Source organism: Taudactylus pleione, unplaced genomic scaffold, assembly GCF_031769625.1.
Source record: "Taudactylus pleione unplaced genomic scaffold, aTauple2 ptg000518l, whole genome shotgun sequence".
NCBI lineage: Eukaryota > Metazoa > Chordata > Amphibia > Anura > Myobatrachidae > Taudactylus > Taudactylus pleione.
This window is the reverse complement of record NW_028284920.1, coordinates 8,708,555-8,727,420: the sequence shown is the minus strand read 5'-3', so window position 1 is coordinate 8,727,420 and position 18,866 is coordinate 8,708,555. Positions and strand designations below refer to the sequence as shown.

The 18,866-nt window shown below is 43.5% G+C and overlaps 1 protein-coding gene across 1 annotated transcript in view; it reads right to left on the bottom strand.

Moving 5' to 3' along the window:
* The window catches only part of PLPP4 (phospholipid phosphatase 4), a 173,383-nt gene that overhangs the window by 74,814 nt on the left and 79,703 nt on the right, over window positions 1-18,866 (bottom strand). Inside the window, exons 2-3 of the mRNA XM_088450417.1 lie at window positions 11,039-11,147; window positions 1,536-1,626 (exon numbers count right to left, since the gene is read on the bottom strand). Coding sequence (XP_088306543.1) covers window positions 1,536-1,626; window positions 11,039-11,147 — 200 coding nt within the window. The remainder of the gene's footprint in view (window positions 1-1,535; window positions 1,627-11,038; window positions 11,148-18,866) is intronic.

The window sequence follows — 18,866 nt, the reverse complement described above, 5'->3', positions numbered from 1 at the left end:
ACATCTTGCCTCCGTAGAGCCAGTTTGTGCAGGGCCACATTAATTGCCAGCTTGTTTTGTGGGGGCCCAAACGAACCAATCATTTCAGCCACAGTTGTGTGGCAGACCCTGGCGCTGAAATGATTGGTTTGTTAAAGTGTGCATGTCCTGTTTATACAACATAAGGGTGGGTGGGAGGGCCCAAGGACAATTCCATCTTGCACCTCTTTTTTTTCTTTGCATTATGTACAGTTTGGGGCCTAGTTTTTCAAACTGCCATCCTGTCTGCCACTGCAGTATCACGCCTAGATGGGTCACGTGTTTGTGCCGCCCACTCGTGTCGCTTAGCATAGTCATCCAGCTACCTCGGTGCAACCTTTTGGACATAAAAACACTATTGTGAGGTGTGAGGTGTTCAGAATAGACTGGAAATGAGTGGAAATTAAGGTTATTGAGGTTAATAGCATAGGAGCAGAAAAACCTACAAATTCTGTGATTTTAGCTGTTTTTATGCTTTTTAAAAAAAAAAAATACAGATCCAAAACACAAAACCCAGAACCCAAAACACGGAAGGGTGGTTTTGCCAAAACCAATCCAGATCCAAAACACGAAGAAAGATCCAGATCCAAAACCAAAACACGAAAAGTGGCCGGTGCACACCCCTAATTATAACTATTATTATAGTAATAAATTCCAACTATTGTATAGATCTTAATACAAAAAAATATATCTATCCAGGCACTAAAATTGCAGTATTTAAGATTGGGATATAATACCAGTGATTGCTTTAGTGTTAAAGTATGCTCGAGAGAGATAAGCAATGAATAACGACAATTAGTTATATCTATTGATTAGAAATCACAAGAAATAAAAAATAACAATGTCAGTTTATTCACCTCCTGTAGATTCTATGAATGCATTAGCATAATACTATCCAATAAAGTACAATTTTAAACAGGAATATAGGCAAATGTATATACTATTAGTAGGCTAAACACATACATACATATATACACACAAACTGTGTGTGTATATATATGTATGTGTGTGTGTATGTGTGTGTGTATATATATATATATATATATATATATATATATATATATATGTGTGTGTGTATGTATATATATATATATATATATATATATAATTTGGGTATAAGAATGTCAAAGGCACCGTTAATACATACTGTATGTGTGTCTAATAGGTCCTGACTTGGTTTTAAATAAATTTTTTCTTTGTTTTCTTATCACTAAATTACAGAAAATTTCTAACTGAGATAATAAAAGTTACGTTTTAGAATTAATTTTCCAGAGTGCGCAGCTAAAGATAACCTATTGTTCTTTCTTCCTACTAGTATCACCTAGTATGAACTCACTATTACCCTTTTGGCTCCACTTTCAAAAAAAATCACACTATGGGTGCAAATTATTATTTGGTCATTTGGTAATGAAGCATATTCTGTAAAAGGCATATAATTCCAATTGTTTACAACAACTTTAATATTTTCAACACATTTACAATGGCCCAATTATTTCCAGTTATGAGGCACAGCTTACCCAAACAGGCTTCCTTTATCTCTGTTCTGTCTGTTCTTTGGATGATTTTCACCACAAAAATCACAGCAAGGGGTGTCAGAAATGAAATGGCCTGTGGGAAATAAAACAGGTATTGTTATGGTTTACCCAGCGCATACAATCAGTGAAGGCAGCTGTTTTGTGAAATGAACCAATAGTCAGCCTATTGATTCTATAGGAACTAATGACATCAGTGAGGCACATCACTGGATTTTAGTGAATCACTGGGAGATTTATTAAACTTTCTAAAGAGGACAAGTGGAGGTGTTCGCCATAGCAACCAATCAGATTTTAACTATCATTTATCTAGTACATTCTATACAATGATAGCTAGAATCTGATTGGCTGCTTTTGGCAACATATCCACTTTTTAGAAGATTTGATAAATCTTTCCATAAATATGCTACATCCTTTCGATTTCCGGTTTATCCCACAAAATGGCTACCTCGGCTGTGTGCAGTGCGATGGATGGGATGTAGTCAGGAAGCTGACGGTCTAAATACCGACCGCTGGCTTCCCGACTCTCTAATCCCGGCGTGGTACTAATGACACGCATCAAAAACTCGACGTCTGTCATTTACCATACGCCGGTAGACCGACGCCTGGCATACCGAACGAAGGTAAGCCAGGCGCCGGGCACAGACAGCCGTGTGGGGGAGGGTTAAGTTTTAGGGCTCCCGGGGGGACTTAGGGTTAGGCACCCCCCGGGAGGGTTAGGTTTAGGCTAGAGGAAGGGGGGGTTAGGGTTAGGCACCCCCGGGGGGAGGCTAGGGTCAGGCCCCCCCCCCGGAGACTTAGGTTTAGGCGGCGGGGAAGGGGGGGTTAGGTTTAGGCTCTTAGACGGGGGGTTAGGGTTAGGCACCCCTAAGGGAGGGTTAGAGGGTAGAATTAGGTTAGCGATACTTACCTTTGGACGATCAGGATTTTCACCCTTGCCAGGCTGCCGCTGTCGGGATTTGAACCCGGATTTGATGCCTACTACACCCCGATGGATTACTTTATATATAGACTAAAGCTCTCTTGATTTTTCTATACTAATCAGTATCCATGGTGGTTTCCCAATCTTGGGTGGTCATAGTACCACTTTTTAGTCTAGGTACTTTTCTCTAGTGAAAAGATTCCACTATACCTGCTAATAGTGTATAAAGGAGGTTATGGACAGAGATATATATATGGCACTGCTAAGCAAGATTCTTGCACTAAATAAAAAAAAAATTGTGGGTAAAATAACTGGTGTATTACTTAAACATAATGATTTAAAAGATGTGTAAACTAATATTTATATAGCGTCAAAATAATATTTGGCAGTGACATTATCAGTTTGGCTTAGCAAAGGACTGCAGCAGTACACATTGCATTATAGTAAACATCTTGTTGTTCATATCCATTCCACCTGCTGTATATACAGTAGCTTTAGATCCAGTCTGACCTCTTGTTCATCTCCTTTGTCATATGAAAATACACATTGTTCAATAGCACACTTAATAAATTGGTCACAAAAATATACTAAAGGGGCCTATCCATTAGCAGATGTGTTTCTGAAAGATGAAAGACAAAAGATATCTATTGAAAATTCCGGTGGCTGTGCTGAACGATATCTAAAGATTTTGGCAAAAGACGAACGATATCGCATGACATCATTCAGGGAGTGGATTTTTTTCTCTGCAGCGCTCTGTAGCTGCTGCTAATATCTTTCGTCGTTCGTTGATTACCGCATATAAACTGCCAGATATTTCTAATATCTGGCAGCGATATGCGATAATTGACCAACATGAGAGATGAAAGATTCAATTTATCGGCCGCAGGAGTGCGCATCTGTCATCGTTCAGGGCCTATCCATAGCAGATAAATTGAACGACTGAACGATATCTTGTTCAGTCATTCAATTTATCTGCTAATGGATAGGCCCCTTTAGTCACATGGCTTCTCTCAAGAAAGCTGGGCCTTCTGTGAGATGCGTCATTGGGATAAATCCACACTATATTAGGGGGATGTAGTTATGAGACCGGCGGCCATATTGGAGTGTATACACATTTGTCCTATAAACTATTTGTGTCAGACTTTCTGCCTAAAACCACGTTTATGCCTGGATATGTCACTGATTGAATGATACATGGTTACTCTTGTGACTACACTCCAGAAGACCGGCCAGCATGGTGATTGAAATCTCAAGTGTGGATGCCAAATGGTCTGTAAGGACTGAACGCTATAGGTAAGTGGTAAGACGTCCTTGCTTGCAAGTAATGACATTACTGAACAACTTTGTATTGTAGCTCCTAATATAATGGACAGCACCTGGGAAAGCCTAATCTATATTACTGTATAGATGAAGTTAAATAGTTTTTACTCTGTTAAGTGTGGTATTAAGAACTGAAGGAGGTCATTCACAATCTTGATTAACCAGACACACTAAAAAACATCTAATGTACTGGATAAGCAGCAAATTACTATACTAAAGGGCATATGTATCAAAGCTTGATGTGAGATAAAATTGTGAGATATATATCACCAACCAATCAGCTTCTAACTTACATTTTGCAGTCTGTGTTTAAGAAATGATAGTTTGGAGCTGATTGGTTGTTGATGTACTGTATATTTCACAACTTTATCTTGCATCAAGCTTTGATACATATGCCCCTAAATCTCTATACACATGTACAGTATCTATCTCAGGATAGGGTTGTTCAGTTTAACCTAAGATAAATGCAGTGGCGTAACTACGGAGGGTGCAAGGGGTGCACTTGCCCTGGGGCCCGGCAGCTTAAGAGGCCCGCCGGCCCAGCAAGCAACCTCCTGCACCCAGGGCCTGATTAATACTAGCTAAGAGGTGGACCATGTACATGTAGGTGTCACTCAGTGTGAGTGTCCTCCCCTCTGCCTCCCACAGTGTAGAGTGCACAGCTAGGTGCCCCGTACCCAACCCAGATCCTGACAGAGTGTCAGTCCCCTGACTCACTGGCTGCAATGACCTGGGGTGCAGACGTCAGGCGATGACGTCATGACACTGCCATATGACATCGCCAGAGATGGTACCTGGATGAGCAGCACTACAAGGACAAGCGGCCGCTTCCCCGACACTACAGGGACAAGTGGCCACTTCCCTGACACCAGGCAGCAGGACGACCCAGGGGGCAGTATGGCCCCCCCACACCCGGTGGAAGGACGGCCACAGCACCTGGCGTCAGGATGGCCCTGACGGGAGGTAGACCCTGGCTCCCAGCAGTAGGATGGCCCTTGAGGAAGAACAGCCTCGGCACCCAGCGGCAGTCCCTGGCACCAGGCGGGAGGTAGTCCCTGACACAAAAGTAACTTAGCAAAAGTTTACAAAAGTAAATTTGGTTGTTTTTTGGTGCTGTGGGGGTGGGGGAGGGCAGCTGCTACTACTACTACTTAAAGGTGCACTTCTATCTACCTATACCTCCTTCCTAGCCCTAGCACTGTCTGCTCCTTAAATCCTCCTTGCTCCCCCAGTACTGCCCCAGCTGCAATTTACCAATGCCCCCTCCCTACCCCAAGTACTGCCTGCCCTAACCCACTCCTTGCCCTCCCAGTACTTTCCCAGCTTTCATCTACCCTCGCCCGCTCCCTACCCCTAGCACTGTCTGCCCCGATCTTCTTCTTGCCCATAGTATTGCCCCAGCTGGTATCTATCCTTACCCTCTCCTTACCCCCAGCACTGCCCCTAACCCCCTCCTTGCCCTCAGTGCTGCACCCGCTGGTATGTACCCTTACCCCCTCCCTATCCCCAGTACTGCCTGCTCTTACTCCCCTCTACCCCAGCTCTACCCCAACTGCTACCTGTACTGCCTGCTCTTGCTGCCTCATCCCCTATAAAATGTGATGGGACTCAGAAATAGTGGAGTAGGACCCCAAATATTTAAAGCAGCGGGTCCTCGGGACTCACAAATTTTTCCGTTCTGCACGAACACTGTATATATTTGTGTATGTATGTATGTCTGTAAGTATACATATACATATACATATACATACACTCTTGTTGAGTTTGTGGGGGCCCCTTAAAAATGTTGCTATGGGGCCCACAAAGTTCACGTTACGCCCCTGGATAAATGTTTGTTTGATAGTCCCCAACAGGTTAGCAATTTTCTGTAAGTAAATTCTTGGTACTCTGGGCCTCATTCAGAGCCGCTCGTAATCGGCCGCTCGTTCGCTCTGAGCGATGTTCGCACAACTGCACATGCGTGTGGGTTGTAATACGCATGCGTGAAGCAGTCATTGCGGTCGGAAATTGTGTGCTCGCAAAATAGCGAATGCCTGCTAATTTGAGTGACAGAATGAGGCGTTTGTGGGTGGTAACAGGGGAAGGTGCTTGAAAACGGGGAGTGGAGATCCGAACGCAGGCGTGCCAAAAGGTCAAAACGGGCGTTTTATGGGTGTGCATAATTAACAAAGAAGCGTCATCGACCACGTCACTTGGTTGTTTCTTAGCCTGAACTAGTCGCATGATTGCGATAGGAAAATCCAACCACAAGCACTGCGAGCAGTTCAGATGCCTTTCGATGTACTTGATTAATCAAATAAATAGCAGAGATGACGTAGGATGCGAGAGGCCAGAGGGCGTCTTTACAAAATAGCGAGCGCATATTTCGTTCGCTCGCTCAGACATAGAGGCGTCAACAGACCGCAAAGAGCGAGCGCTCAATTTAAATAGCCGGCCCCTTTTTCTAAACGAGCGAGCGCAAATAGCGTCCGGCTCTGAATCAGGCCCTCTGTCATATAAGAGCCCTCTGTGCACACATTTATTGTTATTGGCTGAATAAGAGACTAAAATTCTGTAAAATGTCACTTGACAATAAAATAAGTAGGAGATCCACATCTGTATGACATTGATGACGGTAGTTAGTTATACACTGGTGTTAAGTAAACAACAGTGACACTACAATGGAGCGGTGGTAACCAGTGATTGCCCTCGATGTTATGTACTGTAAGTGGGTCACTAGCAAATGCAATTAATTCTGTCATGTAGCATCCAAAAGAGAGGGGCACCAGTGGCGGCCTGACACTAGCATTCACAGTAACAGGCACAAGCACAAGTGGCTATTGGGTTACTGGAAACTATAGGATTAATCCCCATATTTGTTTCCAAACCTTTACTTTAAAGTTTTTGTGTAACTGCCCTGTGCACAGATGGCTAAAGTCATATCAGGCTTGCGCTGCAAGGGATCTACAGTATTTCACGGATGGACTTTGTAATAAGACAGATTCTATGGGACAAGGTGTAAGTACCTTGCTGTATCAGTGGTTAGATGCAATGTTACAGTAGTGACGTGAACCCCGATCTGGCATCCCGAATCCAGGTAAGGGAGGGGGCTTCTGTTTAGGGAAGGGCAAGTTAAATGACGGGGGATGTGTTTAATCCATTAATTAGTATGGCTTCTTTGCAATTGTAGCTATTTCTGAGAATTGAGGGCCTGATTCAGAGCGCTCGCTCTGAATCAGGGCCCTCCTACATGAAAATGGAGCGTCCATGATGATGGTCGCGATGGTCAAGACCATTGTGACCATCGGGCTTGCGATGGAGACCCTGTGGTAGGGTCTCACTGCCGCAAGCCCTGGAGTGATTTTGGCTCTATCAGACCCCAAATCACTCCCACTGACATCACTAGTGATGTCAGTGGGGCCGGCTTCAGATGGTAGGATGTTCCCATGGGAACGCCTCCGTCTGGCAGCCACGCCCCCAGCACGCCCACCAAAGGGGGCGTGCTGTCGATCAACATCGACAGCACGCCCCCTTTGGTGCGAGACCCGGAGCGACGGCTACCCCGTCGCTAGCCGGGTCTCGCGCATGCGCACGACGGAGCTCCCTCCATCGTGTGCAAGCGGGTCTGAATGACCCCCTGAGTACAGTGTGTGGATACTATGGATTGTTTGGAGGGTGTAGTGTATAAAACATATTTATCCTGTTTTTGTTTGTTAAAGTGTTGGCAGCATTAGGGACACCGGAAGAGGGGGCCGGAGAAGTATGTGTAGCCAAGCCTCCAGTAGTGTGTGGCCAGAGTCAGGCCATGGCAGCATAGCATCTCCATCTGTCCAACTGTCATTTTTCAAACAGATGACAGTTGGGATCTGATTGGCTGGAGCACCATTTATCATACACAGCAAGTTTAAAAACTCTCGTGTACAGTTGAACGTCAGTGGCAAAAGTCTCATACTCCAAGTGACTTCCTCACATATAAGACTATCTACAACTCTTATCGTACAGCTCTGGACACTGCCAAACAAACATATTTCCAGTCTCTAATCTCTGCTCAAGCTTCTAACCCCAAGCAACTTTTTAATACATTTAAACTGCTTCTTACCCCTCCATCACCCAAACCACCTGCTAAAATCTGTGCACAAGATCTTGCTTCCTATTTTAGGGACAAGATTGATAAGATCCAAAATGAAATGGTAGGCTCTTCCTCAGCTAGTGACCTGCTCAATTCCCTACCTGAACCCTCTGGCACATTCTCTTCATTTGATCTCACAAATGAAGATGAAGTATCTACACTCTTCTCATCCTCCTACTCTATTACGTCTCCTCTAGATCCTATACCCTCACAAATCAGTAAAGCACTGTCTCCTGTGCTTATCCCAACCCTATATAATCTCTCTCTCTCTACTGGCAACTTTCCATCACTGTTCAAGCATGCAGTGATTACTCCAATTCTGAAAAAACAAAATTCTGACCCTAATACTCTCTCAAATTACCGTCCTATCTCCCAGCTCCCATGCCCCTCCAAGCTACTTGAGAGACTTGTCTACACCCGCCTCACACACTTTCTTAACTCACACAACTTATTGGACCCACTTCAGTCCGGCTTTCATTCCCAACACTCCACAGAGACAGCACTGACTAAGGTGGTAAATGATCTTGTCACTGTCAAGGCTAAAGGCCATTACTCACTCCTAATTCTTCTAGAACTCTCTGCTGTTTTTGACACTGTTGACCACTCTCTTCTCATACAAACACTGCAATCCCTAGGTCTTAAGGACACAGCTCTTTCTTGGTTCTCTTCCTACCTATCTGATCGCTCTTTTACTGTTCGTTTTTATGATTCTGCCTCCTCTTCACTACCTCTATCAGTTGGAGTACCGCAAGGCTCTGTCTTATGTCCTCTGCTATTCTCAATCTATGCCACCTCTCTTGGCAAACTAATCAGCTCTTTTGGATTTCAGTACCATCTGTATGCGGATGATACTCAAATCTACCTATCTTCCCCAGATTTATCACCATCTGTACTGGTCTGTGTCACTGAATGTCTTTCTGCAATCTCATCTTGGATGTCATCTCGCCATCTGAACCTTAATATTTCTAAAACAGAATTAATTATATTTCCACAGGCCAATAACAGTTACCAGTTATCTCTATCACTGTTGATACCTCGACATCCACCCCGCCCCACAAGCTCGCTGCCTTGGTGTTATCCTTGACTCTGAACTGTCCTTTGTTCCCCACATTCAATCTGTCTCAAAATCATGTTACATACATTTAAAAACATATTCAAAATTCGACCATATCTCACACAAGACACTGCAAAAACTGTAATCCATGCACTTATTATTTCCCGCATTGACTATTGCAATAGCCTCCTTACTGGTCTTCCCAAAAACAGGCTATCACCATTACAAATCATTATGAATGCAGCTGCAAGGCTTATCTTCCTTGCGAAACGTTCTTCTTCTGCTGCCCCACTCTGTCAGTCCCTCCATTGGTTGCCGGTTTTCTACCATATTCAATACAAAATACTTTCACTTACACATAAGGCTATTAACCAAACCACATCAACTTACATCTCTTCACTCATCTCAAAATATCTCCCAACCCGACCTCTCCGCTCAGCATTAGATCTGCGTCTCTCATCCCCATGCATTACTTGCTCCCATTCACGGTTACAGGACTTTCTTCGCGCTGCACCCACTCTATGGAATGACCTACCTCGCACAATAAGACTTTCCTCTAGTCTCCAATCCTTCAAGCGTTCCCTGAAAACTCACCTCTTCAGGCAAGCTTATCAGATTCCAGAACCTCCCACATAACCTTCATAGCTTCCATATCTAATTACATCCCCTTTTACAGTCCACACACAATCTCACACATCGTCTTTCTCTCACATCCTCATGACATTTAGTTGACATTCCTGTGTGACTGGATCATGCAGCCAACCAAGAAACTATGCATTCTGGCTGCACCAAAATGCAATATATAGCACCTATCCTTGTGTATCAATGCCTATTTCCCTATAGATTGTAAGCTTGCGAGCAGGGGCTTCCTACCTATATATCTGTCTGTTATTACCTAGTTTTGTTCTATTAATGCTTACAATTGTAAAGCGCAACGGAATATGCTGCACTATATAAGAAACTGTTAAAACATATTTATTTTTATTTTATTTATTATCACTCATTTTGAGTGATAAAACTCATTGATAAATAAGGCCCTCTGACTGGTACTTTTGAGTTTTTTGTTTTTTTTCTAACAGCAAATTTTTGTATCATTTTAAAATGAATAATTATTTCATGAGGTTTTCCAATAACATAATATGTGGCAATATTTCGATGGCTGCCAATGCACAAAATATTGGGTCAAGTCTTTTTGAATTTTTGCTTTTTCCCAAGAGTGACACTACAGAGAGGGAAGAGTTTTATGCTATGAGTGTTTCAAAGCCTCTTTACTCAGTGCAAGGAATTTTACGCAACTGTGGCTGCCAAGATAACTGCATGACACTTACAGTAGCAAACTGTGAATCATGCTTACCTACTTCTGTCATCTCCCCCTGGGAGGGAAGACGGAGATGGCCAGTACTTGCTGCAGGTTTATGTGAATTGCATCATCATGGCCCCAGCACTGTCCCCTGCGGCTCAATACCGCAAACGCCCTGTCATGCCCATTTCACCTAGGATGTGAGCAGGAGGGGGACCTGCTTTACTATACAGTAGGTCTAGAACGATTCCCAAAAATTTTGGATTCTTGAATCTACTAGGCAAGTATGATGTCAATCCATTCCTTAATAGATCCACTGGTCTTCTTACAGGTAACCAGAGAGATTTATAGTATGTTAAAGGAACCTAATTTTTAGAGGAGTCTACATTTTTGTACTGCACCAATCTAAGTGGATCTCTGAATGGAAATAATAGCACATTGTATACAATATAGCAAATTAAATACACAGATCGAATATAAAACAGTTTCTCTGAAACATTGTTTAAGTAGGGGTACTCCAGTCACATCAATTTGTTTATATAATTTTGCATGTTTTTATTTTTTTTATTTGATATTTATGACTTTTATATTAGTAATGTGTTCATGGGGCACATTGTATTACTTGGTGGAACTCTGACCATTGATGAATGGTTTAAGTAATGAGTCCAGAGTTGCATATAAATGAACCAGTTAGTAGTAGCTTTAATTGTGATTTATTATGCACTTGATTATTCAGTGCACATTGCTACATAGAAGGAGGTATAAATGTATCACTGTCACTTACAAACATCAGCCGCGTAGGTATGTTATCTGATTGCACCAAGGGATTTTTATACAGCCAGATCTCCTCCGGTTGGATAACACGCTGGAACGGATCCAGAAACTCTGTAAACCTAGAGGTAGATTAACAAGAGTATAATATTTAGTCAAGTAAATGTTGGACATGTCACATATTTATCATACAGATGGGTCCTCATACATCTATCCGCTTTGCGCGTTATACATCCCTTCTAGTCTCCATACATGCAGTGGCATGACTTGGTAGCTCCGAGCGTCTTTTGCGCGACTTTTTACCTTCAAATGCATCTTATTCGCACAGTGATAGCACAAGCAGGTTCTGCTGATTAAAATGACATGCAGCATGCCTATATTCTGTGTGTGACTGCAGGTGTATCTGCATGCGAAACACTATGCTGGTTACCGTGTCAGCGGCTGTAACACTGTAACGTAGTGTTTAGCATGCAGATAAACCTGCAGTCACACACAGAATATAGGCATGCTACATATCATTTTAATCAGCAGAACCTGCTTGTGCTATCTATTTGCATCATTGGTGAAACACTATGCTGGTTACCGTGTCAGCGGCTGTAACACTGTAACGTAGTGTTTAGCATGCAGATAAACCTGCAGTCACACACAGAATATAGGCATGCTACATATCATTTTAATCAGCAGAACCTGCTTGTGCTATCTATTTGCATCATTGGTGAAACTTGTATCGCACGGAGGATAGATGTATGTGGACACATCTGTACATACAAAATAGGACTATGAGTTTAGGTTTTCTAATGCCTGTCATGTAATATACAACAATACAGCATATTGACCGCACCATTGGCGTCCAGAGTGGCTGTAAAGATCAGACACTGTACTCATCGCTAGCTAAGCTTACAGTAAAACGCGGAGGGAGCATTTACTCCAGCAGCCTTGAAAAGCAGTTCACACGAAGGCAAATAAACAATCAGGTGTGCGAGCGCCCAGTTTTTGGTAAAAATTCATTTTTTCCCTGCACAAGGAAATATAATAAATCTAGCAATCTTTATCTTCCCCAGCAAAAAACATAAAGCACAGTTTGTTCTATGCATTGTACTCAGCCAGAGTTTTAATGGGATTTAGAATGGTTTTGTTAACATAGCAAATATTCAGGTAGGGGAAAACAACCAAAATATCACACACAGAAGATATTATATGAATACAGAGAGCCGTGTGCTTCACGTATCATTAATCTCTCTTTGACAAAAACTAGATAAGAGACATAACAAGCTTCACATATACAGACGTGCAGCAATTGATGGAAATAAAAACTTTGTTCTGTGTTGACACAAAAAGCTTTTACTGCTTAAAGCAGATACGGTTCACCTTGTCTCACTCTAATGAGAGCTGTACAGGCAGAGTGGCAGAACAGGAAGGCAGACTGAGAAAGAAGCACAATAGGAAATCAGCTAATGAGACAATACAGGAGAGCGTTACCTTAGTTGTAATAAGATGTGACATGGCTGTGCAAAACCTGTGATAGTAGCAGGTACAGCTGGCTGCTTTTAACAAGGGCCAAAAACTTTCTGTTAAAGCAACAATCCCATGATCATAAATTACTGTGGGGGGCTATAAGAAAAATCATTGTATTTGCCTTTCAGCCTTGGTTATTATTTATTCAGGCTACTAGTAATTTATAATTCTGCACAATGTCATAGACTACCATGGCAACCACAGTTACAGGACATGATGTGAGCAGAGAAGCTTTGGAACACCCCTTGGGGCTTTGTCTGCTTTGTATAATGTAAAATCCTCCCCTCCTCCTTACCTACACATTAAGGACCTCATTCAGAGTCGGTCGAAGCGGCCGCACGGTCGTACGCCACCGATGTTCGCTATACTGTGCATGCGTAAAGTTCGCAATGCGCGTGCGCAAACTAGCCGCTACGATCAGAAATTTCTTTCTCCTTGAACACAGCCAGGTCAGTAGTTTGAGTGACAGATTGAGGCATTTGTGGTTGGTAACAGGGGAAGGTGCTTGAAAACGGGGGAGTGGAAATCCGAACGCATGCGTGCCTAATTATGCGAACAGCGTTTTATGGGAGTGCATATGGTTTATGGGAGTGCATAATTAACAAAGTAGCGTCATGGCACATGTGACATGGGAGGTTTTTACACTGACATGATCGTAGAGCTTAAGAGAGGGTATGGTCAACCTTAAGCTCTACGACCAGTTCCGATGGTTCCCGATGGTCTCGATTAATCCTTATATGCCCGGAGATGACGTGTAATGCGTACGAGAAGAGGGCGTATTTTTTTTGTCTTCCGGCCGCTTCCTCCCCTTGGTTGGCCAGCTACCGATCCGACCTTAGGGATCAACTTGCGAGGGAATCATTTGCATATCCGGCCCCTTTTCCCATATGACCGTGCGGCCGCTTCGACCGACTCTAAATGAGGTCCTAAATGCTGAGAGCTGTGAGTCTGTGTATAACTGGCAGCCATATTTTTACAACTTCCAGAGTGATTTTGAAAAAGAGAGAGGACGGAATGTAATAGGGTGTGAGTTGTAAAAAAAAATTTGAGTTTAGCACTAAACTTGCATTTTTTTACAACTCACACATGTAACAGGTTGCGAGAACATGCAAACTCGCATGTATCTAGAATTCCGGCAACTTGCAATGGCCAAACTCGCATCCAGATGTTTTGCAATGGAAAACATACAACTCGGCTAATGTAATAGAGTGCAAGTTTTAAACTTGCACAGAAATACTTAACTAACACTCTCAAAATAACAGACCTGCATCACGCTAGTGAGTTTAGCCTGAGTAGGTGCGTGTTTCACAGAAGCCTTCACAGACCAGTGAGATCCATAAAGGCTTCTGTGTGTAAACGCTATTAAATGTTAAAATGAAAAAAAAAAAAATTATGTAAATAAATTATTATAAAATAAATAAATAAATTACGGTCCTCGCCTAAAAGCACAACCAGCACCAGGCTTTGTGAGCCAGTCCTGGTTGTGAAAAAACAGAGGAAAAAAGACGTAGGAGTCCCCACGTATTATCCACAACCAGCACTGGGCGCTTCAAAGTATTCAGCACCTCACGCTAGTCAGCCCAGGCCGGGGATCACTGGGGAGATGGGGGCCCCTCAATAAAGGGGACCCCCTCTCCAGGGCACCCTAGGCGGGGACTGATAGCCCGGGGGTATCCCCAGAACCCCTGGATGGTGGGTGCTAAATTGATAGTGTAAAAAGTAGTTAAAATAATATTGTCCGTTACAAGCCTCCCCTGTATGCTGTTACTTGGAGAACCACAAGTACCTTTTACAGGAGAACTAGAGGTCCCAAAAAGCCTCCCCCACATGCTGGTACTTGGAGAATCACAAGTACCAGCATGCAGGGCATTAAGGGTCCACTGGTACCTCTAGTTCACCTGCAAAATAAATATTAAAAAAAGGCGACACACACTGAAAGTTGTAATATTTTATTACACATACACTCCCTCACACTCATCTGCACTCGCACTACATACTTACCTCGTCCCTAGCGCCTGTCTGTCCCCTTCTCCAGTAGAATCCAGATCGGTACCTGTAAAAAAAAACAACATACTTGTCTACCCCTTGATTCTGGTCCTCTTCATTCTCTGTAGACATCCACGGTCTTCTTAAAATAAAAAAATGAGAAGAGCAAATCCATTGGATATAGTCCTGTCCCCTAAGAACGGTACTTCACGAATGACGCTCCAGTCGCTGCATTTTCCATAGAAATACATTGGCTGAACATTCATTGGCTGATAGAGGCAAGTCTCCGCCTCTCAGTCAATGAGCAGTTCCCCCCATTGACTTCAACGTGTGGTTACTAATGTGCATTCCCACCATTGAAGTCTACTTGCGGTATAAGAATGCGGTATAAGCATGCAGGGGAGGCTAGCTGGGACCTCTTATTCTCCTGTAAAGGACAATATTATTTTAACAATTTTTGACACTATCAACTTCACACCCACCACCAAGGGGTGCTGGGGAAAGCCTTGAGCTATCAGCCCAGGCCTGGGGTGCCCTGTAGGGGGCAATCCCTTTATTGGGGAGTCCCTACCTCCACAGGGTTCCCCGGCTTGGGCTGACTAGCGTGGGGTGCTGAATGCTTTGGCCAGGTGACCCTGTGAAGTAAGTCCCACGGCTGCAGAATTACACCCCCACTAGAAAGAGCCCAGTGCTGTTTGTGGAAATACAGGGAACAAAATGAGTAGGGGTCCAGCGTATTATCCACAACCAGTACTGGCTCACTGAGTGCTGGATTATGTCTTTTTTTCCCCCCGTATTTTCACAACCAGGACCGGCTCAAACAGCTCGGTGCTGATTGTGCTTTTAGGGGGAGACCCCACATAATTTTTTATGTTTATTTAAACACATTAATAGGTTTTATACACAGAAGCCTTCACAGATCTCACTGATTTGTGAAGGCTTTTGTCAAACTCAAAACTAATGAAACTCGCATTACAAGGTACGAGTTTACCCGCAGTTTAACTTGCATGCCAGTCAAACTAGCACCCACAAACACACACCCTATTACATTTGCGAGTTGTGGGACAAACTCGCAGCTTCAAACTGTACTGTACTTCTCTCCTCTTCGGTTGATGGATACAATTATCTCCACTATGGTAGATTGGGCTGTTTTACAATTAAGCTTGCCGACAAAACACAAGTGACAAACTGCTGTTTTATCCATCTTTCAATTGGCCCATCAGACCCCATTTATCCGAGGCCACATCCCAAAATCCGCCATCTCTGACCCTTTTGTCAACCAAGATATTGTGACTATTACACAAAAATCAGAACTGTTGGAGAGTATGGAATTCAAAGAAAGCCTCATCCAAAAATCATCTGTTAAGATTCTCAGTACACACTTGGGAATGTAAATAGTTCTGCACCTCACGTATTTCACATTGATGTAAATCATTTCATTAAAGTCCTCATTAACCTGCCACTACCCTCTTTTCAGCACTTGTTTTATTGTGAAATACCTTTTATAAACAGATGTTTTTGTTGTTACAAGTGAAGCATGGTATTGAACCTGGCTTTGTGTGATATAGAGAATTATAAATAGCTGCAAATATTTGGATGACAAGCCCAGAATGCAATATATAATGTTACTAACATATGAGCAAAGCACAAATGACTGCACTGAATCTGAAAATGTTTTATTAAATTTTTCATTGTGGAGCATACAAAGCCGTGAAGGTTGATTGACCTTTTCAAATGAGTAGGCTTAGAAGGTTGAAGGTCAAAGTCCATATTTACGTTAGTCCTGAAGCTGGCCGTACACTGCACGATTATTGCCCCAACTTGCCAACTAAGGCCCGTATTCAATTAGAAGCGAAAAGTCTGATTCCGCGAAATAGTATCGCGGATGATGAATTTCGCCAGGCGGAAAGTTTCTGCCGTATTCAATTCCAAAGACTTTTCGCATACGTGAAAAGTCAATGCAATGTAATCGGTGGAGAAGTTTCGCCTATGAATTGCAGGCGGAAAAAAGTGCAGAATTGCGGTTTTGGGGTGCAAACTTCGGGAAACCCCCCTGCACCCTTGGGACAGTACCCCAAACATAAACTGTGTAAAAAAAAATGTAAAAAAGAATTTAGAACACCCCAAAAAAGTACAAAGTTGGGGGACAAACTTGAAAACTAACAAAATAGACTTCTGGGGGGTCCCCCAGTATTGGGCAGGTGTTTTTTTGATTGCAGGTGCTTGCGGCAGGTGGATTTTTTAAGTGAATTAAAACTTCACTTTAGCAACTTAAAAATATGCTTACACCCATTCTCAAGTACCCCAAATTTGCTGGGAGTACTTATTTTCACACAAAAAAACAGCTTAATGCTATTCTTCACCACTTGTGTTAATGCGCTACTTGGCACCAATTGACACAACTTAAGTACCCCAATTACCTTCATTAGCATAGGCGAAACTAAGGGGTGGTCCGGGGGTGCATCGGACCACTCATTAGCCTCCAGCGCCTCTTCAGATCTGTGTCCATTGGGAAGAAGAAACAATGTTTTCATCCCTTCTGGGATGAAAATCCACTCCTAGCAGCAGGCATGGTGCTCAAGGATTCTCAAGAAAGACACAACGTAAGACTTAAACCTTAAATATGAATTCTTGCATTTGCTCTGTTCTGCTTGTCCACGTATCTGTGCTGTTTAAGTAGACAGTGGGTACAACAGCAGTTTCTAGGCCACTAATTAACTATGTTTTCTTTTTAATGTCCCTGTACAGGTTGGGAAAAAGTTTCAAGTGAATCTTTGCAAAGCATTATTTAACAGTCAATTGTTTTGGAAGGCACTTTTCCTGGTCCCCTTCTGGGATAAAAATCCACTCCTAGCAGCAGAAGTAGGCGCAGGATTCTCAAGAAAGACACAATGTAAGACTTAAACCTTAAATCTGAAATCTTGCATTTGCTCTGTTCCGCTTGTCCATATGTGCTGGTTAAGTAGACAGTGGGTACAATGGCAGTTTGAAGGCCACTAATGTTTCTTTTAATGTCCCTGTAAAAGTTGGGAAAAAGTTTCAAGTGGAATCTTTGCAAAGGATTAACAGTCAATTGTTTTGGAAAGCAATACTAGTAGTCTTCCTGGTCCCCTTCTGGGATGAAAATCCACTCCCAGCAGCAGGCCTGGCGCTCAAGGATTCTTCTGGGGCAAGGACTGATGTGAATGAGTAAAAACATTTTTGTAAATGCCTCCCCTCCTTCACAAATATATTTCAGAATCAAAAAATGAAATTTACTAACAATCAACCCTTCCTGTTCCTGCCTTCAACTACATACATACTCCAACTCCCTCAGGCCTCTCTTGCATAATAAAAACATTTGTTTCCTGATGTGCCATGTTGGAAGTTGAACTGCCACGTGTTTGTGCCGCCTACTGCTACCGCTTAGCATAGTCAGCCAGCTAGCTTGGTGCAAATTTTGGCCCTAAACTGGATGAAAACAATATTGTGAGCTGTGAGGTAGTCAAATATGACTGGAAATGAGTGGAAATTAATGTTTACTTCAACTACATACAGTCAGGACTTGGGCTGCCAGTTCACCAAGGAGGGTCCAGACAGCCGCGCTCTGCCTGACTAAGTCCTGGTGCACGGTGCGCCATGCCTGACGTCCCCAAAGCCATGAGCAGCATCCGCCACACGGGATCCTCTAAGGTCAGAGACCAGTGCTTAGTCCGTGCTATGCCTTACTTACCTGCACTTGTCCTCACTGCATGCCTCTTCTCCACATTGTCAGCACTGGCTTCTCCGGTCCATGGGCACGGCCATCTTGCTTTGGTCACCTGTTCCTGCATCCTGCACCTGCCAATCCTGCTCAGCTCTGGGGGTCAGCTGAGTTAACTGTCCAACCAGCAACAGGCACTAGGTGTATAAATCCTTCCTGGACACTCAGTCTGTGTCTGTGCAACATCTCTTAAGGTTTACCTTTTTGGCTCCTGCCAGATCCACATTTACCCCAGTCTAAGTACTCCATTGTTCACTATTTCTGGACTCTGGGTCTCATTCAGACCCGCTCGCGAGCGCAGGACGCTCGCAAGCGGGTCGATGGTACCTGCATGCGCACGACGGACAGAGCTCCATCGTGCACATGTGTGAGACCCGGATAGCGACAGCCAAGCTGTCCCTCCGGGTCTCTCAACAAAGGGGGCGTGCTGTCGATGGTGAGTGACAGCATGCCCCCTTTGGTGGGCATGCCAGGGGCGTGGCTGCCAGACGGAGGCGTTCCCATGGGAACGCCTACCGTCTGGGGCCGGCCCCACAGACATCACTAGTGATGTCAGTGGGAGTGATTTTGGCTCTGATAGAGCCAAAATCACTCCAGG